General features: G+C 47.3%; 1 protein-coding gene across 1 annotated transcript in view; it reads left to right on the top strand.

The window, feature by feature from the left end:
* Window positions 1–12,835: 12,835 nt before the first annotated feature.
* IGFBP4 (insulin like growth factor binding protein 4) overlaps window positions 12,836–26,728 on the top strand; it is a 72,194-nt gene continuing 58,301 nt past the window's right edge. The window contains exon 1 of the mRNA XM_048518333.1: window positions 12,836–13,330. Coding sequence (XP_048374290.1) covers window positions 12,985–13,330 — 346 coding nt within the window. The 5' untranslated portion in view covers window positions 12,836–12,984. The remainder of the gene's footprint in view (window positions 13,331–26,728) is intronic.

Below are 26,728 nucleotides of genomic sequence, written 5' to 3' on the forward strand. Positions count from 1 at the left end.
AGTCGCCCACTTGCGCCTCATCCCAGTCACTCTCTTTTCGATGGGAGAGGGAGCGATCCCGGCTGGGAAGTGCAGCTTGCGCCCGGACTCTTAGCCAGTAGTCTGGAGGCGAGACATCGGAACTTGCGTAGCCACCGGTGGCTTCCAGAGCACCTCAGAGTCGCGGTGCGGCTGGAGCGAGTTAAGGGGGGGGGGTCGATTGGGGCGGATGCGGATACCCCTCCCAATTCAGGTTTTAGTCCCGAGTGTCGCTTTAGGACGGGCCCCGAATGCTGGTGCTTACGGTATGGTTCCTTGGGAGCATCACCAAAATCTGAGTCCAGGAATGGATTCAATGGATTCTGGGTTGCCGCGCTGAAAAGGTGGTCAAGCCGTCTCCTCCGCTGACGAAGGTTGCATCTGAGGGTTTGTAATCTGCATACTGGCGGGTAGAGATCCGATCCACAGGCGCTGGAATCCATAGACAGCCCAAAGCGACTCATGGAAGTCCCCATGGAATGAGTGCGTCGCGTCGATCCTCTCGTTCAGCGGAGATAAGAAGACTTCGTCGCTGATCTGAGGGCGAAAGGGAAAAGAAGAGTCCACCAGCGAGGCCAGTTCTCCCTGCCGGTTCCTCCAGATCCAGAAAGGAAAGTTGGCGGAGCCCTCTTTGGGGGCTACCGCAGCACCTTCCGCAGTAATGTCCAACCTCTCTATCGCGGGCACAAGATTCCACTGCACTAAGGAATATAGATGAATTAGAGGGATTCCTGCCACAATGTAAAGGAATTCCATAGAAGCAGAAATAAAAGGCTCTTTGGTGAAAAAAGACGTTTATTCAGACATCTTAAAAGCTCAAAGTACCTGCTTGGTAGAGACTAACTTCCGAAGCTGGAGTTATAATTCTATTCATCCCATCCCTCCCATAGCGCTTCCATGAGGCGGAGACCTCATCTCAGCGCCCAGAGATAAAGTCTCCGCTGCCGATAAGTAATGCGAACTGTAGTGTACTCAAGTTACCGTGACGCTGCCACCATCAACGCCATTGAAACGCTTTACAGTACCGATTGCAAAATCATCCTGCAGCCGAATCCCCGCGAACTGCCCAATAAGGCTTTTGGGAGTAGGAATCTATGTCGTATGACGCCTCCGCGAAACCGGTAAGGGTAAAAGGGCTTCGTCGCGTTTTTAGATAAGAATCTGGCGAGGATTCACTACGCTGAAATGCGAATGCCGTCACGCACAAAAGGCCGCCCTATGGAGTCATGTAGGAACAACGGAAGAAAAAGATGCGTCATTTGGGGCCTTGCAATACCATTGAATCCTTTACGTGCTGGGATTAGATGCTGTTTCCCATGTGTCTAATAAATATCCCTTGCCCTTAATCAAAGACCTCCTAGATGCACTGGGCAAGGGCAGGATTTACTACTAAAGTTGGATTTAAAGAGGGAAACATTACAGAGGTCAGAAATTGCGGAAGGCTATGAACATTTAACAGCGATTTTAATGCACGCAAATTTGGACAATATGAATGCTTTCATAATAAATGCCATATTCGGTTTTGGCTGGAGCGCACCCGGAGCTTTTATGGCCCTTATCAATGAAGTTTTGCAAGATTTATTGTATAAAGGGGTGTCGTGTATTACTTAGATGATGTTTGATTTATTCACAAACTATGGAGCATAGCATGAAACCCTGGTTCGGGATGGTATTACTGCTTACGTTTGCTTGACAACTCTCTTAGCGAAGTTGTCAAAGCTGCTGTATTTCATCAGTCCTCCATAGACTATTTAGAGCTATCGGATCTCACCGAAGAGCTGACAAGAAAATGGATCCTGCAAAGTAGACGCCAGTACTCCAATGGCCGGCCCCCTACCAGCAACAGAAAAGAATTGCAGTCCTTCCTTGTGGCTTTGCCAATTTCTATCGTGGATTTTATACCCCTAATTTGCCAAACTAGCCCTTCCACTCTGCGGATCTCTTCACGCGCACAAAGACAAGGATCTCTCAGGCTGCCAAGCCAGGTCTCCCCTCCCTTGGTCTCCAAGGAATGTGAAAGCTGACATTCCAGCATTTTGGAGAATCGAAAAACTTTCACGCTACTGGAGCCCATTTTGAAACTTACCCGACCTGACCTTCGCTTTAAGTAGGTTCGCGTGGAGTTACATCCGGACAAAGGCGTACGGCGCAGCCCTCTTGCTGAAAAATAAAGATGGAAAACTTGTTGCGCGTGTGCTTACTTATCCAAAAGTTTTCTGGCCCTGAACTCAACTGGACCGTGGGTGATAAAGAGACTGCGGCTATCAAAGTAAGCGCTATGCACCTGCGGCGTCACTGGCCAGGGGCTAAACACCTTCCAGGTTTGGTCGGATCATCACAGAATTTAGCCAGCCCTCTCCACCCCCCCCCCTCAAAATGTCATCGCAAAGCAGCTTCGATTGGAAGCGTTTTGACTTCTTCTCCAGCTTCTCCTTCACAGTACATTTTCTTCCCTGGAAAAAACTAATAAACTGGCTGATGCTGCACTGTCTGCCGTCTTCAGGGGAGAGGCGGTTCTTCATTACTGAGGAGATCAGCGCGTACCGTTCTCTCCCCACTCCCAGCTGGGCTTGGCTGTCACTCGATCGCAGGCTCCTCATCAGACTCCTCCCCTTTCATTGCCCGTTCCGAGCATCGTCTCCCCCTTCCTGCGGGAACTCGAGGAGTCGAGGCTCCGCGAACTTCCAGCCGGAGGAAAGAGACTCCCAAATTAACGCCCGAAGGATTAGCGCTTTGGAAGCGGTAGTTGGTACGTGCCGCCTCCCCTCATTAAGCCAGGTCCTCGAAAGCTTTCTGCGATAGAAGCTGGACGGCTGGACATTGTATTTCTAAAACGCGTACACGTCTGGCCATTCTGGGCCAGTTCTGGTGGCGCTGCCATCGCATGAACATTGAGGCTTATATCAAAGGGATGCCGAGTGCAGAACGCGATTAAGCCCATCCAGAAAATACCGGCAGCGCCTTTTAAAACCTCTCACCGTCAGCGCACTCCGACCCTGGGAGAGTTATTTCAATGATGGGATTTTATTGACGGATTTGCGGAAAAGCCAGTGGTCAACACCTGTTTTATGGGTAGTGGTAAGACCTGTTCCTCTCCAGCAAATGCATTTCATCCCTGCACCACCATTCCTTCTTGCCTCCGAAACTGGCGTAGTTGTTTATCCGGCATAATCTACTCGCCTGCGCTCCGCCCCCTCAAAGGTATCGAACCGGCGACTGAATTCATTTCTAAATTTTGGAAAGCTTTTCCTGGACTTGTTAGGAACAACCCCGGCGGTTGCATCCTCTACTACGTTCCAAAGCAGTGACGTGTGAGTCAGGAAGGGCGAACAAGGACTCTAGGAGCAGCAGTATTTACGCTTGTTAAGCACTCAACTACTACATCAAAGAGACAATTAGTTGCGATTTAATTCCATTTGCGAAGCATGCAGCAGCAATGCCATTCATAGCAGCACACAGAAGACTTCCCTCTTTGAAATTGTGTCTGGTTCAATGTTCTTTCCTCTCCACTGCTAACTGCCCACAAGAAACACGCCTGCAACCTCACGGAGTTTTGATCAATGGATTTCATCCGCAGGCTGAGGTGGGGTAGGAAACGGTCCAAACTGCCCTACCAGCAAACCCAAAAGACTCTCAAAAAGTTCCAGAAGCGGATAAACATACGTTCTGACTTTCCTTTACGTGTAAAGGAAGCTTTGGGTCTATTTAGTCTACTGCAAGAACCCTTAGAAGCGCTTCACAAATGGGGCCAATATCTCCAAAAGCTAGGCAAAAAATGCATTAGGTCCGTTTAGGATTACAAAAGTGATCAATGATATTTACTTCGCTCAGTTAGGAATTGCCTAATTCCTTAAGTAATATCCATCCCGTCCTTTTAAATTCTAACTTCTGTCTCCAAGGAGGCTCCTCATTTTCGGTGTCTGGCGCGTATACTGGAGGAGACTACATGGAATACGCGGACTCATGATTGACGCTGGCTGCACTATGAGAATCGATTAACATCCTGGACTCTGGCTTTTAACTTGCGCTTAAAGCGGCTTTACGGTGTTGCGGATCATGTGGGTGGATATTTCTTCGGGCCATATGTCGAACCGTAGATTGGCCATTTTGGAAGGCTCTCGATTACTTTACTCCGCTTATTCTTCTGCTTTTCGCCGTTAACTTTTCCACTGGAAATTCCAGGGAAGGGTTTTTCTCTTAGGAGAGGCTTGGAAGATGTAAAGAATCTTAGTGGTGCTGAATCATCAATACAGCTGTTTTGGCCGGGCTTTGAGTTTCCTGGCACCAACTGACGTGCCAGCAAAGTCTTCATTAACCACTTGCTGTTGGAGTGAAGCTTATCAAATATAACGAGGATGAGAATTCCGCTCCATGAGATAAGGACTGGAGACTCCTAAGGAGAGATGGAACGAGGTTATCAACCCTGCAATGGGTCTTGGTAGGAAGAGCCACATTCCTGTCGTAATAATTACATGTGTGTGAGCTTTCTGGATTACGATACTGCGAAGCCTAAATGGTCAAACAAAGCTAAAAGCAACCTGTATTTCTGCCTGCGTTGGAATTCCTTTACACCGCCGGTGTAGCGAACATACCAGTAAGGATGTCAAAACTAAAGATAACCGTTCACTCAGTTCGCTTCTTATTTCGCCTGGCGGTCATCGTGCGAATACATGGTAGATGGCGCGTAAGGTTCGAAGGGGCATTCGAACTTTGATACAGCTTCACTACATGCAGTAGTAAACCTCTTTCATACAAGAAGGTCAAAACGGTTACCAGATTCTCACACAGGTTGCAGAGATGGCGTGGAAGCAAAAATCACCCTGCTGCTGAAGCAGGAAGCCAGGGCTGATAGATCTGAAGGTGATTCTGGGACAGAGCACAAACTACTAACATCCTGACATCCAGGAAATTAACCCAGAGCATGGCACAAATCAGTCCAAAGGTAAACGCTCGCGGAGTGTAACTGGAGTTTGTTAACCATCCCAGACCTGAATGTCACAGCCTCACATCTGTTATGTGGGATCACTGTAGCAGGAATGGAGAAGTGGCACCAGCTCACATCCCCAATTCTATTTCTACAGCCTGGGAAAAAGAATGCTGGCAAACCATGGAACAATGTTAGCATTAGATCACCAGCAAAAAATTCAGTGATGCCCTTCAGCAATGCTGTAAGGTTTCCAGACAAATAACTTACCTAGAGGGGTGGGTGGGATCGTGACCCCGGGCAAACGCCATGGCCTGGGTCACGCCATTGAAGTCACGTTACGGACCCGACTCCTCCTCTTCCCCCTGCATGCGCTCCGGGCTCCTCCAGCTGGACACCCACCTCTCCCCTTGTAAAATTCATGTTGCTTCAACAGCCAATAGCCTAGGTTTCAGACAAATGAAACTTACGCCAGAGCCGGAGGTTAGGTCCATTTGATCAAAACACTATTATCCTGGGTCGTAGCCAGGAACGGCCCCATTTTGGCCCCCTTCTCCCTACGCTCAGTCCCTAGCTGAATGCCTGCCCCTCCCCACTGAACTCCCCCCCCCTACCTTGGAAAGGATTCTGAAAGCAGGAGAGATGGGTGGGGGCTGTCAGGGAGATGTGCCCTGGCCTTGGCTGCTCTTCCTTTGCACTGGGGCCGAGTGATGAGTGTGCTTCTCCATGGGGCGTGCCCACAGCCCCCTCACCGGCTCCTCCCTGCTCAGATTTTCAGGGCAACTGTCCAAAGGCGTGTCCCCCATTGCACCTGTGCTTTCCTGACTGGAGGAGGAGGCCTGCACCTACTGCTGGGGGTGGGGGTGGGGCCTACCGCATTACACTGGTATACCTGGGAGCAATGGCTGCTCAGCAGCAAAGGCAGGCTGGGTGCCATTACCCCTACGGCAAAGCCTTCTTCAGGGGAGCAGGGAAGAAACCAGGGAAGGGAGCCAGGAAGGAGGTCACGCCACTTGCTTGCCCTGTGCATCTTAGATGGAGCCAGAGGGAGTTTGAGCTTGCGCAGAGTACCGCCTTGGGCCTGGTGGCCACAGTGCAGTGGCGGGGTGGTGGGGAGGTGGGGAGTTCAGCCGGGGGCTGAGCTTCCAAGGCTTGTCCTGGGTGCGGTTTTGTGGTGGTACTATTGGCTGGCCAAAAGGCCGTAATAATAAATATCTATCTATCTATGTGGTGGTACTATGAGCCAGAAACTGTCTCAGCCTCACAGGGTTGATTTGTGGGCAAAATGGGAATAAGTCTGCTAAGGTGCCCTGAGTTCTTTGAAGAATGGATGACAGGAAAAAATGTAATTAAAAAATACATTTTTGTGGGATTCAAGGTCATTCGCCTTGCCAGACCAAGAAATATCCTTTAAATCCACACGAGGGCGCCATGCCTGAAGATTTTGAAGATTGGCAATATTTCTCTGCATGTAGAGAATGCATGAAAAGATTACTATGTAAATACTGCAGCTTATTTCTTATTTCCCCCCTTCCCCCCTTCGAGCAGCTTGTTGGCTCAAGATACCCTATCTAGTCTGGCTCAAGCAAGGAAAGGAGGATGGGAAAATATCACAGAAGGGTTCTTTCCTCTTCCTTCCTCCCTTAAAGAAATGGAAAGGCAATAGGATAGACTACAAGGGGGTAGAAATACTCCAGGTTGGGACTTGCAAAATTATGTTTGCGTGTGGGGGTGGGGTCTGTTCAGTTACTTTAAGCAAGTGTGTGCGAAGGGATCTTTGATCCCCAGGGGAAGGCTTAAACAAAAGGAGCTTGTGACTTGATGTTAGGATACAAATCAGGGTTGCCAGCTCCAGGTTGGGAAATTCCTGGAGATTTGGAGGTGGAAAGGGGAAGGTATACTGCCATAAGTCCACCATCCAAAGCACTTGTTTTCTCCAGAGAAACTGATCTATTTAGTCTGGAAACCTGTTGTAATTCTGGTTGTTCCCTGGGCATCATCTGGAGATGGCAGCCATAGAGCAATAGCAAATGCAAAAGGGTATTTGTTCCCCCTTCATTATATTTTAAATCCTGCCCTTTCTTCTGAGGAACTCAGGCTGGCCTAGAAACAGTTCCCAAGTAGAGATATCAGCTCTTGAAAAAACTCTGGAATGTGGGCAGTGCTAAGGGTAGAGACTTCTGGACCTGGGAATGGAACCAGGATGGCAAGTGCAGGGCCAAGCGTGGACAGGTGTGGCAAAAAAGCTTTCTAAGGGGTATGCTTTGAAAAAGCTATCTATGGCCCTTTCCGCACGGAGGCGGAAGGGCTTGGGTCGGCGTTGGACGGTCCCAGAAAGAACCGGGAAGATGGTGCCGCTGGTCGACTTATCTGCTCTCCGGCCCTCCGGTGTGTCGCCGGGGCCTGGGGACACGCCTCCCCTGCCCCTGCGCGCCTGCTTCTGCGTCGCAGAGCAGGGGGGCGTGTCCCCAGGCCCTGGCGACGCGCCGGAGGGCCGGAGAGCAGGTAAATGAAGGGAGGGAGTGGGGGGGGGGAAGCGCCTGGAAGCCGGCAGCGGCTTCCAGCCAGCGTTTTCAAAAAACCACGCTGGGGAAGCGTGGTTTGGAACAGCAGCCTAGCTTGGCAGCGGTCCGAGGCTGACACGAAGGGGGGCAGTCGCGACTGTGAAGCTACAGCTGTACTCGCTGTCGCTTGAATGGCGGACGCAGGGACGGCGTTTTTGCCATCCCCAGGCTGCCATATTCCGTCCGTGCAGAAAGGGCCTAACAAACAAAGACAAAAACTGGTGTTGCCCTTTGCTTTTCTGGCAACTCATCTAGAAGAGAGAGGGAAAAGAAACAAGAATGGAGAGGCTTTGTGGGTCACTTGGTGCCATGGACCTCCCCCCCCCCATCTACCCCTTCCTAAATCACTGAAGAAGGGAAACAGCCCACTGATTTGGTTTGTCAGATTTTTTCCTGCCTTTTCCACCTCAGAGACTGAGCTGCTTCTAATATGGTAGCGTTTGGCAACAGGAAGCACTTTCCCTCATCCCTGTAATACTTCCAGAAGGTGAAGGAAGCCTATTATTTTAAAAACATCCTTAGCAAACCCCTTTTATAAGGCACACCAAAATCATAATACTCAGAGATGTAAAACTTAAACTGATTAAAAGATTTATTTAACAAGAGAAGAGATGGGACCGAGAAACAAATAACTTGGAGAAAGGAATGGATAAGGCAACAGAAATATATATTTACAACAGAGATCTTTGGTAGAGAAGCAGTATTTGTTTTCAAGCACAAGTTTCAGTAAGCCTAGATGTTCTTCAGATACTACAGTTACTTAGATGGTACAGTTCCTTATATAGGACGGTGCTCTGGCTAATGGATTACTTCTCACCACATAGGGTCCTATCAGGTTTGCTACATTAACTTCAGTATCCTCACACAACCCTCACAGATAGAAAAACTCCAAACTAAAATAAAAAAACACTCTCTTTACAGGAAATTAAAAGCAAAACCCAACGCAACAGACTAACTGATCTTTGGGAATCTTTTCCTTTCCCTGGAAGATCTATCCCTCCCTGGTTATATATCTGTCTCTCAACCTGAGCCCTCAACAACCTAACCACCAGTTCCCTGTCCCAGTATCACCAGCTGTATATGTTGCTTTCCCACCACAGCAGCATAGTGGCATGCAAGTCAGACTAGAAATAGGCAAGACAGAATCTCACACTGACTGCCACTACTTTCCTCAGTGTTTTGTCATAGCAAAGGCTAACAGCTCTTTACTTCAGGATCTTCAAATGCCAAAAAGCTTCTCAGATTGTTCAGCTAGGGAGTTAACCTCCTCCCTGCTCTAGCCATTAGGCCAACTTGAGTGCAGGAGTCCACAGCCAATCAGGTGACTTCTCCAGTTCCTAGGCCTCTATGCCTCACTCTGAATGTAAACAGTATTGGCTCCTGATAGAACTGCACTATAAAAATCATATTTTCTTCTGCAGTCTGTCACAGTTAGCAACTCTGATCAACTCTGGCCAGTCAAAAGGCCCAGCTGCCAGAGACATGAATTATTTTGAAAGATTAAAAAGCAGTGATAGGGAATCTGCCATTTGAACCAATGATGTAGCCCAGGGAGGAGATGTTTTTAAGACGCTTGTGCCGTTTTCCTGCTTCAGCTCCACAGGGGGGAAAAGGGCAAGGCTTCTTTAAGGAAAACATCATGGTCAAACACCTTCTGCCCCCCATCCAGTTGCATGCAAAGATCCACCCATCTTCACTTCAAAAATGGTCCTAACAAGTGACCAAATTACAATGTGGGCAGGAATTTATAGTAATACCTCCCAAACTCTGTGTTTAATCAGACTAGTGTGTCATGAGGTCAACAGCAAGGCTTTAGTGTCTCAGAAATGTGGTACCACTTGAAAGCACCTCCAACATACACACTTTTCTCATGAAGCCTTGCAAGAAGGGGAGAAAATTCCAGTGGGCAAGCATCCTCCGCTCCACCCCCCTCCCCCATTCATTCTTCCAAATCCCTTCTTGAATTTGATTTCCCTTTTTTAAAAAAAGGCACAATTGAGTTTAAGATTAACATGCATGGGCTGTGTAAATTTTGAGATCAAAATGAAATACTGTATGCCATAGTATTCCCTAATATTTATGTATAGATTATAGAAGAAACAGACAATGTAAGAAAAGCTGGCAGGGAAGAAAGTAGATATTTCTGAATGTGAGAATTGTCCAGAAGAAGGTTTTAAAGGATTCTGGGCTGTCAAAAAAAAAGGGCAAAACCAGTGGGCTCCTAGGATCAAATCAAGTCTGTTCCCAGCCCTAGAAGCTAGAATGACTTAAATGAGGCTACTGTACTGCAGTGCATGATGAGAGAAGACAAAAGTGGTGGAGAAAAGACAATAGTAACTAGGGAAAAGTTGAAGGCAAGGCAGGAAAAGAGAGGAAGACTCCTAACATGGGGTGGATTGATTCAATGAAAGAAGTGCGGCCTCAGCATGCAAGCCCTGAGGCAAGGCTCTGCTTCAGTATTAGGATGTTTTGGACAACATTGATTCATAGGGTCATCATGAGTTGGAAGCACTTAATACACAGCGCTAACACACAGAACATTTGTGACCATTGTATAATTGGTTTCTCTGCCTCAAAAGAAAAAAAAATTCAAGGCTACACCCTGATGAGCTCCATCTCAAATTAAATTCTGAGCAGACCTTGGAGCCAAAGCTGTCCTGCCGTGCATATTGTAAAAATGGCCTTAATTGAAGATGTTGCCTGGATGCTTTCCTCATTAATATTATTTACACATTGCATACAAGTGGAGGTGGCTGCAAGTATCTTTGTGCTTACCTTGGAAGCAAAGTCCACTTGAGTGGACTGTGGCTCAGTGCAAGAGCCTCAGCTTTGCAAGTGGAAGGTCCCAGGTTCAATTCCCAGCATCTCCAGTTAAAAGAGCAGGTGGGAGGTGATGTGAACCAGGGGAATACATAGAATCTGAGGCAGGCTTTTGCAACTGAACACGGATCTGGTGCCAGTGTAACAAGAAAAGAATAAGAGTTGGATTTATATGCCGCCTTTCTCAACTGTAAGGAGTCTCAAAGCAGCTGATAAACTTCCCTTCCTCTACCCAAAACAGACAGCTAGGTGGGACTGAGAGAGTTCTGAGAGAACTGTGACAGGCCCAAGATCACCCAGCAGGCTTCATGTGGAGGAGTGGGGTATCAAACCCGGTTCTCCAGATTAGAGACCACTAAAGGTCATCTAATCACTAACTACACCTGCAACTTTATATCATGCTTTGATATACTGGATATACATAGAAAAAAAAAGCAGTTGTACATAGACCAATAGAATCACACATTGATATTTACCTACATGGAAATAAAGCAGATTTATTATGGATAGCATGTTCAAGCAGGTTAAGTACAATAATACCCAGCTTTCTGAAATAATGAAATGACCAGTATCTGTGAAGTGAATTCAGTTTGTTTCCTACCAGATCTGCATTTGAATAAGCCGAGGGAGCAACATAGAGAGGAAATCCTGGCCTCTATTCAACTCTCTGTCTTGACCTATAGAGGCTAAAGAAAAGGAGAGGCCTTTGTTATGCAAATGAGCATTCTGATCTGTAGAGCTTCTTGCTGCAAAACCAGCTGCAGCAAAAACTTCTGGTCTTAATACTCTCAGGGGTTTTACTCTGACTTGGAAACTTCCGGATAGTTCCTGCCGACATCAAAGGCATGCCGTGGTATACGAGCACTGTATAACTACTTAAGAAATATGTACTGCCGAGTCCATAATTACCCACGAGAGGTCCAGTTGGGGCGGAGTCAGCAGGATTCAGTCCACATGTCTCAGCCTCATCTACCTCCTTGGCAGAGGTTGTTTTGATGACAAAATGGAGGCAGGGTGGATCGTGTACATTGCTTTGAGGTCTTTTGAAGGGAGAGCTGGATAAAACATGTGGATAGATTTGGCAAGGCTTGGAATGCAGATCTAACTCGTGAACTCTGCTCTTTTCCACTGTGATGTCTCAAGAAGGGGGGGGGTTGTGCACCTTATCACAAAGATGTGCTCACCCCACAGGTATTTTGGGACCCACATGCCTCTTCTTTGGAAGAGATGTGTAAGAACTTTGCATAAGCTTTACTTGATGGCAAACAAACGCAACGCACTACAAACCCCAATCAGCAGCCTGACCTCCCACATCTTCTGGAGGTAACCTTGAGGACACCAGGAATTAGTGGCACCAAGGGAATGAGGATGGTTGGCTTTACAGACTTAAGAAAAAAAAGATTTGCAGACAAAAAGAAAAACCAGAAACCAAAGGCACCTATTTAGTTGCTAGTAACTGCAGTAGTTAGGGAACGAGTACCTCCTAGCCCAAGGAAGTATACCTCTGATTATCAGATCTTGGAAAGAACCCACAGGGAAAACTATTTCCATTGTGCTATATTTAGCAGCTGCCCTGCGGTCTCTTGGAGCTGTGCAATGTAGCCCGTCCTGTCAGATCCAGCCAGGCAATTGTTATGTTCTGGACCTCATCCATCAAAATGCCTTTGTGGCCATTCCCTGGAAAAGCTGTAGCACTGCCAAGTCCCCCCTGGCCACCAGTAGGGATGGAGTGGGGTGTGTGGTTCCCTGTTCCAGGTTGGGAAACTCCTTGAGATTGGAGAACAGAACCTTGGGAGGACAGGGATCTCAGTGGGGCACCATGCCACCGAGAATCCACTTTCAAGAGCATCCCTCTTTTCCAGAGCCCACCTGCAGGCTGGCACCTCTAGACAACTATGCAGACTGTCACTGTGGCATTCCCTTTTCTCGAGCCAGGGTGGTGTAGCGGTTAAGAGCAGGTGGATTCTAATCTGGAGAACCAGGTTTGATTCCCCACTCCTCCACCTGAGTGGCAGAGGCTTTATTCTGGTGGGGCTCAGATGTGCTTTTATGCACTCCTACATTCCTGCTGCCACTGTGTGCCATAGGCAAGTCACAGTTCTCTCTGAGGCTTCTCTCAAGCCCCAACCTACCTCCTGAGAATTATTAGGCCGTTTGAGGAAAGGAGGAGAAAGCTGATTTGTAAGCCACCCTTGCAGTGCTCCTTAGAGGAGAGAGAGGTGGGGTATACATTCAAAATCATCCTCTCCTCCCCCTCCCCGTCCCACGGACAGATGGGGCACGGCCACTGGCAAAGCGCACTCCCAAGTTAACAGAGTAACAAGAGAAGCCCAGCTCTCAGTTTGTTGCTCTTCCCCGGTTCAGAGCAGGTTTCCGTCTCCGCAGCTGCTGCGAGCTCTTTATGCTTCCTTCCTCAGGGCAAATAAGGTCTTTCCTCAGCTGTGGGGCAAGCAGTTTTGGTCGCAGCCGGTCTCTGCCTCTCCCTCCAGCAGGGAGGAGTGGCTAGAGTGGTATAAAGTCCAAAGAACAAGCTTCCCCCCACTTCAGTGCAGAGTTTTCCCCCTCGCCAGAGTTCCGACTCTCTCCTCTGCCAGCAACAGATTTGCTTCGCAGTCCTTTGTCTCTCGGTCCCTCCTTGCCCGCTGACACCCTTCCGCCATGCCCTCGGGGACTATGCCAGTCACACTGCTGCTCCTGGCACAGGTGGGCTTTGTGAGGCTGGAAGCCATCCAGTGCCCGCCCTGTTCCGAAGAGAAGCTGGCACGCTGCAGAGAACCGGTGGGCTGCGAGGAGCTGGTGCAGGAGCCGGGCTGCGGGTGCTGCGCCACTTGCGCCTTGGCCAGAGGGATGCCCTGTGGGGTCTACACAGCACGCTGCGGCTCAGGGCTGCGCTGTTACCCGCCGCGGGGAGTGGAGAAACCCCTGCACACGCTTATGCATGGCCAAGGGGTGTGCATGGATTTGTCAGAAGTGGAAGCCATCCAAGAGAGTCTCCAGTCTACAGGTAAGGGGGAGGGAACAGCAGATGATGGGGTTCACAAGGTGGGTAGGTTGGCATAACAGTTCGCCACTGCTGGTGTGAGCCAGTTCGTAAAGAACGCTTTATAAGGTCCATTTCAGAAATGCAGAAGGACAGATTTGTTCCAGGTGACTTTCGTTGATGGGTCAAAGCTGGGGTGGGACAGGCTTCAAAGTGCCAGCTCTGAAAATCTGCCATGCCCATCCACTGGCACCATATCAACAATGAGTTGCCCTTAGTTGAGGCACCGTTAGCCCTTCCCTGCCCTTTCTTTGCCCACCCTGCTCTGTGCTGTGTTGGTAGTCGGACAGACCACATACGTTTCAGCAGCTGACATGACTCAGCAATGGCCTACCTGCACAGTCCAAATGGCCAGTGCCAAACAATCCTGTATCTTTTAAGAGGCTGTATTCACAAGGACCATTTATCATGGGCATTGTTTTCTGCTGCAATAAGGTTGAATGCTCTAGGTTTGCAGATAAAGCCAGAGGTGGTGGTGGTGGGGGAATCCACTCTGCTCCCTTGCACTGCCCGTGGCTTCACAGAGCTATAATGAAAAGCCATTTGGATTTATTTCCACCTGTTGAGTGTCGCCCTGTTGCTTCCAAGTAGCGTTTTAAAGCTTCATAAGCATTCAGGAGATAGCATGCATCTGGAAATCATTTAGGATCCCCAGCTGTTTTCTATTCCTGGATCCAAGGCTCAGACAGATGTTGGCACGGGGAGAAAGAGTTTACCGGCAGACTTTCTCCTATATATAAAGTGTTTTTTTGTGATGGATCATTAAATAGTTTCACCAAGAACTCCTGCTGTGGATGACTTCTGCTTTGTATCCTTCACAGCTCATTTCTACATCTGAGGTCCAGCTTAATGGGTTTCTTTCATGTGGAAATACATCATGCATGTATGTGCGAAACACACAAAATCATGTCCTGCGCATGCCACGTTAATTTGAAATCACTACCACCCTTTAACTCAATACAAATGTAGAATAGAATCTTTTGTCCACCCCCCACCCTTCTTCCAAAGGGGGGGGGGCTGGTTTTCATTAAGTGACTCCAAGTATGCTTTTCCAAATGCATGAATACCTCTGCACCGTTTCCTACACTTGGGGGCTTAAAAAAATTCAGAACAACTACCCTTTGCCTAGTAGTATACATGGCCCTTAGTATCTGCACCAAAGTACATGGGAAGGGAACAGACATCCATCTTCTTGCCGCTTCCCAGCAGCCCTGCGGCTTCATGATAGCAGGAAGCCCAGCAGGTGAGCTTGCTCATGCAAACTTCTCTCTGGCTATTGCTCAGTTGTGCTGGGCAAAGCAGCTCCAACTGAAATGTGTGCCAACTGTACAGTGGTTTAAGAGCACAGGGGTGCTGCCAGGAAAATAACAACTAAGTGGTAAGGCTGTACCCCGAGCCGCTTCCAGTAGGAATATAAGGCTGCTTCAACCTACTCCCATTCCTGTGTGAACCCACTTCTCACTGCTACGATCCCACACTACATGTGTGCATATGTCAATCAATCTTTGCTACAATCACAGACCAGCATAGCATAGATGAGACACTCACAATTAAAAGGATAAAATATATTATCCTGTTATAATTCTCTCTCTCGCTCTCTCGCTCTCACCCCCCCCCCAAATCTACCGGCAGAAGAAAATTGGGAACCCCAAAATGGTATGCAAGCATAAAGGGGTATTAAAAGGAAACAAGGCATCAGGGACCGATGAAACTGCAGATGAAATACTATTAGATCATTACTATTACTATTAGATCATAGTACACTCTAGTAAGACAACCATAGCATTAATTAAGCCTGCTTTATAGCACAGACCACAATCATATGATCAGAGGAGACTGCATGGGGTAGGGCAGGGGTGTCCAACTCTGGCGCTTCAGATGTTCATGGTCTACAATTCCCACCAGCACCAACTGGCCATGCCAGCAGGGGTTGATGGGAATGTTGTGGGTTTTCTGGGTTGTATGGCCGGTCAGATGCCAGCCACAGATAAAGGCGAAACATCAGGAGAAAATGCTACTGGAACACAGCCAAACAACGTGGAAAACCCACAACACTCTAATGTCAAAATAATTTAGTACAGGAGCACAGGAGCTCTGCTTTCTTTTTACATCTGATTGCAATTCCCTCCATGCATCTTGTGCATGTCTTTCAATTGCAACTCAATGTCTCCTGAAAAACCTTGGGTGGGTGGTCTGCACTCAGAGATCATACTGGGGCTGTGTGAATGTTTTGGGGTACAACATTCTAGGGGCATGGGGAACCCTAAAGTCCCAAGTTGGTGGGCATGATGCTACTGAAATATGGTTTCAGCATACCTATTTTCATCTTCTGTGTCTTCTTGTGAGGGGCCACCAAAGAGAATCTTTGCTTGGGTTACTCTAGCACATGGCATGTTTCTAGGGTTGCCTGGAAAGGAGAAAAAAAATGTCCTGTCCCTTTCAGTTTCAGTTTAATCTGCTGTAATTATCAGGTAATGTTTTCACCTCTGTGCTATGACAAGTTTCAGACTCCCCCTTCTTCCCATTATGCTTCTATCAAAAGGATGGGGTCTTTTTCTCCAGGTCTGTTGATAATCCTACATCTTTCTAGACAACTTAGTAGCGTGCAGCCCTGATTGGTCAATGCCTTAGAATTACCAAGAGCCCTCATGCCAGAGCCACCCCCACCCCCCCTCCATCTGTGCCATATAGAAACTCATGCATAGAGCCAGAGGACTGTGGGGGGCAGAATTTGGTCAAGGACCTCTCCTAACAGGCTGCAGAAGGAACCAAACCAATGACAAAATGGTAGGGATGCCAGCCTCCAGGTGGGAGCTGGGGATCCCCCTGAATTACAGGTTATCTCTAGACTATAAAGATCAGTTCTCCTGAAGACAATGGATGTTGTAGAAAGTGGACTGTATGGCAGTGTACCCCACTGAGGCCTCTGTCTTCCCCAGGCTCCATCCCCAGATCTCTAAGAGATTCCCAACCTGGATCTGGCAACTCCATTCACCCTGCCCCCCACCAATGGCTGGGGGGGGGGGGGCTGGCAACCCAACCTAACAGAGCTGTGTGCCTTCCACTATTTCATGAGACACCTTTTGTGAGTCACAGTTCACTTCATCAGGTGCACATGATGGTTGCATGCAGCAGTGAAGTGGTTAAGAGCAAGTATACTCTAATCTGGAGGAACCGGGTTTGATTCTCCACTCTGCCGCCTGAGCTGTGGAGGCTTGTCTGGGGAATTCAGATTAGCCTGTACACTCCAACACATGCCAGCTGGGTGACCTGGGGCAAGTCACAGCTTTTCTGAGCTCTCAGGCCCAACTACCTCACAGGGTGTTTATTGTGAGGGGGGAAGAGAAAGGAGTTTGTAAGCCCCTTTGAGTCTCCTATAGGAGAAAAAGGGGGGATATAAATCCAACTCTTCTTCTTACAAAGGATGAATTGAGCACAGATTTGCAATAAATGTCAGAATTTCCAGGTATCACTGGACTCTTGTTTCATTTCTCTGTTCTCTGGGTCCAAGAGAAGGGGCTGGACAGTTCAATCCCATCCATAGATCATGATCATAACACCTGCCTTTCTTCATAGTTAGAGCTTTAACTGGTATAAGGCAGTGGTGGGATCCAAACATTTTAATAACAGGTTCCGATGGTGGTGGGATTCAAACAGTGGCGCTGCTGCACACATGCACCTCCAGTCCCTATTGGGCAGGAAGGCTGCTTTAGTAACCCCTTCTCGGCACTCAGAAAAAATTAGTAACCACTTCTAGAGAAGTGGTGAGAACTGGTTGGATCCCACCTCTGGTATAAGGTCATCGATGCGGGAGAGTGGGAGGGGTCAAGGTCAAAGAATTTGAAAGGCAGACTGGCAACAATCCTTTGTCAGGCCAGAATAGCCACAGCCCTGGCATCATTTAAACTGAAATTCTATCATGCATTTTTCACATGCATAAGTGAAAAAAATGAAAAAAAATTATTATGCCTTCATTAAAAACATCGTAGGAGCACTGGTGGTGGTGGTGGGGGGGGGGATAAAACTGCTGCTGAGGTTTAGCTGCAGAGCCAGGCATGCAGGGTCCCAGGTTCAATTCCGACATCTCCAGCTGAAAGGATGAGAGCGCAGGGGATGTGAAAGACTTCTGTCTGAGACTGTAGAGAGCAGCTGCCAGCCGGAGTAGACAATACCGATTCTGATGGACCAAAGATCTGACTCTGAACACAGCAGCTTCACGTGGATCAGATTTATGGTTTACTCTTTGGTCATCCTTGACTTCAGTTTACAAATAATTTATGCCCTATCTTCCACCTTTGCATACAGGGAATTTAATTAGACTCCTAGGGTGCAGAGATTTTGGCCTTGCAAATTTGGGGAGTTGGAAACTATTGACCGTGTTTTTTTCAGATGTTGTTTTGATAATAGCTCACTCTAAGATTGAGCCCCTGTTCAAGAGAATGCAGTGGCGTAGCACCCACGGGATAGGTGGTGGGCACGACGCCCCGGGCGGAGCAGCAGCGGAGGTGTGGTGCGGCGTTCCGAGGGCAGGTGATGCTACGGCAGGGGCACAGGGTGTGTGCATAACCCAGGCGTAGTTTCCCCTCGCTCTACCTCTGAGAGAATGTGCACTGCTGGTGAAAAGGAACTGATTAAAACGTTTCTGATGGGAGAAATCTCCCCAATTACAGTTCAGATTTCAAAATATTGTGTGATAAGACTTAATGCCTGACAACATATTGTATCTTCAGTGAATTAATCCTGTATATTTGTATATCCCCAGTTTTGCCTGTTTTAATTTTATGGTAATTTATTTTACATGCTTAGGTTTGTTCAGCTTTTAACTAGCAGAAAGCAGTACATAATCTTACAAAATATTCATAGATTATCATAGTGGAAGGGAAGCAAGGCACGTGAGCAGGGTGGAGGGGAATCAGGGGCACAGACATTATTGGCAAGTTTCTTCTTTGACATGGTTAGGGTTACCAGACTCCAGGTGTAGGCTGAAGATCTGCTGGGATTATTAGCCTCCCAGGAGAAAATGGCTGCGTTGAGTGGTGGGGTCTATGACATTGTACTCCACTGAAGTCTCTCCCTAACTCAAACCTCTCCCTCCCCTGGCTCCACCCCCCAAATCCCCAGGTACTTCCCAACCCAGTTAAGGTTGCCAGATCACCACTGGTGGAGATGTGTGTGGGGGTAGGGTTGCCAGATCCAGGTTGGGAAACTCCTGAAGATTTAAGGCTGGAGCCTGGGGAGGGAAGGGACCTCTGTGGGGTACAATGTCATTGAGACCCACCCTCCAAATCATCCATTTTCTCCCGGGGAACTAATGTCTTTAGTCTAGAGCAGGGGTGTCCAACTCTGGTGCTTCAGATGTTTACGGACTACAATTCCCATCAGCCCCTGCTGGCATGGCCAATTGCGGCTGATGGGAATTGTTGGACATCCCTGGTCTAGAGATAATTCTGGGGGATCCCCAGATCACATCTGGAAGCCAGTATCCCTAAGCACAGTGGGCGGAAGAGTTGTATTGAATCTCTGTTAGAAAGAATGTACATTGGTGGTGAAAAGGAGCTGATTAAAATGTTTCTGGTGGGAGAACCCCCCCCCCCATTACAGTTCAGATGGCAAAATATTGTGTCATAATACTTATAATCCTGTAACTTTGTAAATTTCCAGTTTTCCTGATTTTAATTTTATGGTAATTTATTTTATATGCTTAGGTTTCATTTGGTTTTTGACTGGCAGAAAGCAGTAAATAAATTATCTTATTGTACAAAATATTCATGGCGCTACCATCTCCAGAATGGGAAATTCCTTCAGGTTTGGGGGTGGAGTCTGGGGAAACAAGGATTTTGAGAGTGGAGAAATCTCAGTAAGGATGTGGTGCCATAGAGGGCTTTTCTGCATGGTTTTGTTGTTGGGTGGGGGGTCAATTCTGGCTTCATACTGCTTCTGTTGATCACCTGAGGTCCACACACACTAAGGCTGATTCCGCATGGGCCAAAAACAGTAGTGTGAAAACGGTGTGAAAACAGTATAAACCCTTTTACACCATTTTAAACCCTTTTACACCATTTTCACACTGTTTTCACAGGGCCACTACCCACTTACCTCACTAAACTGCAACGCCGCTGCGACCCCGCAATGAAAAGCCTCCGTGGCTTCTGACCACGGAGACATTTGTTCCCCACACGTTTGCAATTCTTGAAATAACGCGGGCAGCAAAGAGCGGGAGTTCCGTTGCAATGAGGGGAATGGAGCGCTCCGATTGGCCGTCGAACGTGTGCGTCATGAGTTACGTGAAAGTGGCGGCCAGCCGAGGGCGGGTCTCCAGTGTGATTGGCTGGGAAGAGGTTGTTTATGATAGGTTACGCTTGGCGTGAGTGTGAACGTCATCAAAGAGGCGCTAACAGCCCTCTATTAAGACGTCGGCACATGCTGACGTCAGCAGTAAATCGCTGGCTGCGCTTTCTGTGGAGACACGTCATCAGCAGTGTTTTGGAAGTGAAAGCAGAAGCCAGCTCGCACGCATCGCCTCTTGTGCTTCCTCATTAAACCGGCGCCGACATTTTCCATTTGCCCGGCACGGGCTTTGAACAAGTTGAGACGTGAAGACGTGACTTCGACTGGGTGATGCGACACGTGTCTCACGTCATCACTAGCAGCGCGCACTTTTAGACGGGGACACCCCCACTTAACAAGATGGCGCTCCCTGTTCCCTGATTGGCCGTGAGCTGCGCGTCACAGCGAATCAGCCGCGCGCAAACAGCCGAGGTTCCCCACAACCCCGCGGGGTTTTTAAAAAAGTTGCTCTTTTTAGCGGAGCTAATTTGCCGCGCAGCCAGCAGGCGGGAGAGAGGTAAATCCCTGGCAGCCGCGCAGTGAGCGCCGGAGATGTGGGGAGCGTCCAGGACCCCCGTGGCTTTTAAAGAGGTGACCCCGCGGCTTATGGTGAGTGGATAGTGACCCCCACTGTTGTTTTTGGTCCATGCGGAATCAGCCTGAGTTTTTGCTTTGGGGTTTCTGTTCTGGTTTTTCCCTCTGGTTCTTTTCTGACCACTTTTCCCCTAATCTTTTTTTTGGAAACTAATGTTCAGTCATCCTTTTCTTTGTGGGTAATGTTTGCTTTGTCTTCTCTGCGTGTGTGCTGTCATGTCACAACTGATTTATGGTGACCCCATAGAGTTTTCAAACAAAGAGAGGTTTGGAGGCAGTTTACTATTGCCTGCCTCCACGTGGGCTAAGAGAGTCCTGCAAGAACTCTGCTAGCTCAAAATCACTTAGCAGGTTTCATGGGGAGGAATGGGGAATTGAACCTGGTTCTCTAGATAAGAGTTGCCCCAGCTCTTATCTGCTGCAAAGTGCACTGAAAGTGGATTATTCTGCATGTGCAGAAGGGGCCAGAGAGACAGCATTTTGTAGCACTTAAGCTACAAAATGCTGTCTCTCTGGCCCCTTCCTCACATGCAGAATAATCCACTTTCAATGCACTTTGCAGCTGGATTTTTTTTGTGCCGAATAGCAAAATCCACTAGCAAACAATTGTGAAAGTGGATTGAAAGTGCATTATTCTGCATGTGCGGAAGGGGTCTCTATTTCTTTCTCCTGCCTGCTCCCATCTACCTCCAGCCCAGTTTTCATAATCAAATCCATTCATCTCCTCCCCTCCATCCTGAAGCAAATGGTTGTGTTTTTTGATTTTTTTTAAAAAAGGCACTAAAATAGCAATCTAGCCCTGTAACAATAAGTTTAGCAGGTTTTCTGAACGCCCAGCTTTCATCTAAAAAAAGGTCTCTGGCTGCCTTTCTTGTGAAGTTACACTTTTTTGAAGTGAAAGCTGCAAAGTCAGAGAATCTGCTAAACTAACATGACAAGGCTATATTGATATATCCATATTTAGTGCTTTTTGTGCAGCTGTGCAGCTGTAATGTTGATACACTGCAAAAAATAAAGGGTGTATGTATGTGATGCCACTGATGATCTCAGCACTCTCCCTTGAAAATCCTGATTATTGAAGGCATGTCTGGAAAGAAATAAACAGACTTTGAAGTTGTAAAAACCTAGGAGAATAGATGTGCACAAGTCCAAAACCATGTCCAAACTGATTTCAGCATTGGTGAATGCCAAGAAAATCAGGAGTAAGTTGAGTTCGCCACCTAAAGTAGGAACAGATCTCTGCAGTCAGGAGAAGGAGGAGCAAAAACCACCAGACCACGGCAACATTGCCGGGAAAACCCACAATGATCAGTTGATTCCAGTCATGAAAGCCTTCAACAATACATTCGCCAATACAAGTCTGGAGATTGGCGGAATTTGGACGGGCCACTAAAGTGGCTTCCCACCTGCATATATGATGCCGGTGGAGCCCCAGGGCCGTTTGCACGCTGAGGTGCAAGCGGCCCCAGAGCAGCCGTGGCCCATGGAAATGCCTTCACATGGAGGCGCCTCAATTTTCTTCCCCAACACTTACCTTCTCTCCCCGTGGAGCTCTGTAGCAAGAGAAGGTAAGTGTGGGGGGAAATGGTGGTGCCTCCAACCTGGTGCCGTTTGCATGGCACCAGCTGGGAAACACAGTTTCCCAAAAGCCTGGCTCATTGAGAGAAGCAGGAAAACAACGCATTGTTGAAGGCTTTCATGGCCGGATTCAACTGGTTGTGGTGGGTTTTCTGGGCTGTGTGGCTGTGGTCTGGTGGATCTTGTTCCTAACATTTTGCCTGCATCTGTGGCTGGCATCTTCAGACGTGTATCACAGAGGGAAGTCTGTTACACACTGTGTCAGTGACAGACTTCCCTCTATGATACAACTCTGAAAATGCCAGCTACAGATGCAGGCGAAACATTAGGAACAAAATTCACCAGACCACAGCCACACAGCCCGGAAAACCCACCACAACCAGGAAAACAGCATTTCTGCCCCCCTGGGGGGAGGGGGCGGAGCACAGCACTGCCTTGATGCAGAGGCAGCAGCCGTGCAAACAGCGCCCCTGAAATGGTGTTTTTACCGTTCCAAGGGCACTGTTTTTGGCCCGTGCGGAATCCACCATTGTTTGTAATTCTGGGAGATCTCCAGGCCCCACCTGGATTTCAGCAACACCAGAATCTCCTTGCTCTATCCTGAGCCTTTGTTTTCCTAATATGGTTGGAAAAATATCCACCTGGTGAATGTCTGCTGTTCAAAGTATCAAAGCAGAACCAGTAGAAAGTCTGACCTTTTCTGATGATTTTCAGTGCTCTTTCCAATTAGATCAGACTCCTGTGGTCCTCTTTCAGAAACTCAGCCATACGTGCATTAAGAAAGATCTAGGAGATGTAACAAGTAAATAAGTCAAAAATATAAAATGGGTGCTTGGATAAGTTGGAACCAGCAGGCAAGAGGGTTACTGGGCTGCTGCCAAGCTAATAATATCCCAAACCAACATTCCAGCAAGAGTCTCCTTTGTTGCAACTGATTCTCTTCTTGTTCTTCAGCTTATTCTCCTAGTTATCGGCCTCTGAGGCTGTGATCCTTTGGATCCCTCATAGTCTCCAGAATAAGCATCCAGAGGTTGGAATATGGAAGAACTGAGGCCAGGTTTACACAGGTAGAAGAATGTATGGTATTACTTCAGTATGGGAGAATTACATTTTTGAATGTTCTCTTACGTAATAAATACATACATAAATAAAGGTCATTACAAGTAGAAAACCAGCCCAGCAGGGAGCCACCCTGGTTCAAATCTTTTCTTCTGAAGTCAAAATTTTCTACTTGCAGGGATGGTTTTTCTTTTATGGGGGAGACCAGGAAAATAGTAACACCCCCTCCCCGAGTAATGTGAAGTGAAAAAATTCATTCTACCATCTTGAAATTAGATACAGAGTCAAACATAGCTCATCAACAAAGTATTTAATTGCCTACAGAGTGAAGCGATATGATTCTGGTATCTAGCTAGGGTTCCCAATCTCCAGGTGGCACTTGGAGATCTCCCGCTATCAGTTCCCCTGAAGAAAATGGCTATGTTGGAGGGTGGACTCTATGGCATTATATCCAGTGAAGTCCCTCCCCTCCCCACACCCTGCCCTCCATAGCCCTCCTCCCCCAAATCTCCAAGTATTTTCCAATCCAGAACTGGCAACCCTTTATATAGATGAGATGTGAATTTGGTGAAGTGTAGGACAAGTAGGGATTATTTTGCTCTGGTTTTGTCATGCCTTTGCACAAAAAGAGAAACACCCCACAGCATCAAGCAGGTTCCTGACTCTACTGCTTACGGGGCTTTAAATTTCCCTATACAACTAAAGCACACTCTTTAACAGAGCAATTTTGCTCTGAATTCAGCATTTGCCCTCTCCTGAGAAAAGGATACTACGCAATAGTCTTTAATCTGAAACAAATGCCCTTATACATGGCAAAGTGTAATGAAGAGTTTACAATGCTTTACTGTGCAGATTGAAATACAAAAACAATGTAAAAATGCAGGTATAGGATTTGGCAACTTAAAAATCTCACATTTGTTTTTGTTTAAAATGCAAGTTTTTAGTCCTTGTGGAAGCAAAGAGTCTTGAACATGCCTGGATATCTGGTGGAATCTGAGAAGCTAGAGGGAGCCCATTAGGATTTCTGATACTTAGGGCTGAGCCTCCATATCTTTTAGCCTGCCCATGATTAATACACTATGCAGAAGAAGAAAATACATGTGAATGTTTTATGCAGATCAGTGATTATGGGGCACAGAATTCAGATTTTAAAATTAAAGCCTGCCTTTCCTTGCCAGCAGTGTGAATTTCTGCTTGTCCTTGAACTGTTTTTTCATTTTTATTTTGCACCCTTTGAACAGCATCATATTTGAAAAAACAAAACAAAAAACCTGTGCAAGAACTCTGAGTGGATGTTCTCTGTTCTGTTTTTTGTCCTCCTGATTCCACCTTCTTTCCCTCAATGGGTTGCATGCCCATCCTCCCACTGTTTGGCTTGGAGATGGTCAGAACTCTGGTTCCATCTCCGTTTTGCTTCACATCCCAAAGGCGGCCTCCCTGGAAGTTGCAACAGGAAGCCACCTTTCCTGCCTCCGGTGGAATTTGGGGAGGTGAGATATCCAGGAAACAGCTGGGGCATCAAAGAACATCCTCTTTGAGAGCCAAGATTGAGCAGGGGCTTCCTCAGTCAGTGGGTAGAAACATGTTTCCCCAACACTGGCTACTCAGATCAGTTGTGTTTTGTTTATGGGTAGGGTAGGCTCTGACATTGATTGGCAGAGCTTATCTGATGTCATGGAACGTTTATGGACCTCCATTCAACTGCTTCTGGCAACAAAGCTGCTGGCAACAAAATCTTCACTGTGGGAACTATAATCTCACACAGGGAAAGCTTTGTGAAGGACTGGGAAGCTGTGTAAAAACAATGAAAGCTGATGTGGTATAGAAGCTACTGGGTTTGAATCCCCACTGCACCATGGAGGGTCCTTGGTGACCTTCGGCCAGTCGCAAACACTCAGCCTAACCTATTTCACAAAGTTGTTGTGAGTGTGCAGAGGAAACGAAAACACCCTTTTGGTGCCCACTGGGGAGAAAGGCAGGGTATATACATGAAGTAAACAATATAAGCAAACAGTCTCAGAAGGCATTGTACAGGCTTTTCTGCATAATTCATTAAAAAAATTTCGAGGCAGGAAATAAAATGTTTTCTCCATGGAGTTCTGCATTGTTTTTACCCCAAAACAATGGGGTAAATAGGCCTGTATTCTCTCTACAGGACTGTCAAAGGAGGGAGGTATCATTTTCCACATAGGCTCTTGCGGTCAGTTTTTTCCAGAGTACATAGCTTGTATGATTGTGGAAGTTATCACTTGATGATTGACTTATTATTTACCAGTAGATTGTAAGTGGCTCAGTGTTGACACTTCTTGTTCTCTGCTCATGTGACTACCAGCCAACATTTTCCCCAGAACCAGAAAGGTATAGTGATTAAGAGCGGTGGACTCTAATCTGGAGAACTGTATTTGTTTATCTGCTCCTATACATGAAGCCTGCTGGGTGACCTTGGGCTAGTCACTGTTCTCTCAGAACTCTCTTAGCCCCACCTACTTCACAATGCCCATTATGCATGGAACGCTTACCATGGGGCTCTTCACTGTGTAGTGAGCTTGTAGTGGGGTTGTCTGGTGTTTCTCTGTTTGCACACGAAGAAGCACTCGCTCCTGGCCCAGCAGTTTTTCTGCAGAGAACTCTCCCAGGTCTGCTTCCCCTCAGGGATAGGGCGGTATAAAAATCGAAATAATAAATAAATAAATAAATAAATAATAAACAAACAAACAAACTTTTCCCATCAACTTATTCTTAAAAACCAGGAATCTCATTACACCTGGTAGTCAAAATTGCTGGCTTTGCCATTTAACTGCACTTGTATCAATATTACTGTTACAAAAATAATCTCTCCCCCACAAATGAAAGAGGCAAAGCAATTCCCTGGACTATATGTTGCCGAAAAAGGGGACCATGTTTTAGAGGTGATATTCTCCCCACCTCCTCCTCCTGCTGCCACCAGCGGAGGACAGAGAGGTTTGTTATTTCCAAGCACTCTCTGTTATTCTTACATCAATATCTTGATATATCAGTATGAGAATACAGAGGTTGGTGTGTTTTGGCTAAGCCTGTGTAAGTGAGCTTCTTTTGTGTGACTTAAAGGAGGAAGGCAAGGGGGAAGGCATGGAGCACAGTGTGAGGGAGTGAAAAGGCTGGCCATGGGTGGAGGGAAAATGTCCAGGGCAAAGCTGTGCTCACTAGCACATCTGCTCACTCCAGTGGGAAAGAAAATTGAAAGTCACACTGGAAGTGATGTCACTTCCCGCAAAGAGAATGGAAAACGGAAACAGGGCTTGAGGATATATGTCCATACAAGAAATCTTGCCACTCTGAACATTCACCCCCACCATGCAGCAAACACCTTGTGCATAATCGGCCAAAGTATCTTTTGAAGGGAGAGGAAGGGAAAGGAGTTTGTAAGCTTCCTTGAGTCTCCTTATAGGAGAGAAAGACAGGGTATAAAGCCACAGTCGTCGTCGTCGTCTTCTTCGTCTTCTTCGTCGTCGTCATCGTCTTCGTCATCGTCTTCTTCTTTTTCACCTTCTTCTTCTTCTTCCCCCCTCTCCATGACTCGTAGAGGGCTTTTTGATGTCTTTACTTTGGGGAGGGGGGGAATTACTGTAGCATTCGAGCACTGGATAATTACCATTTTTTCTTTTTACTGAACTTTTCTAATGGTGTGGGGAGGAAAATATCAGCTGCAAAGAGCAGCTGATCAAAAGGAAACTGTATCAGCTGGGCAGGCCCTCTGAAAATGTATGCTTTCCCATCCAGATGGTAGGCTAAGTTGCTTGGATCACGTTCTTTCCCTAAAGATCG

This window comes from Sphaerodactylus townsendi, linkage group LG15 (genome assembly GCF_021028975.2).
Source record: "Sphaerodactylus townsendi isolate TG3544 linkage group LG15, MPM_Stown_v2.3, whole genome shotgun sequence".
Lineage (NCBI taxonomy): Eukaryota > Metazoa > Chordata > Lepidosauria > Squamata > Sphaerodactylidae > Sphaerodactylus > Sphaerodactylus townsendi.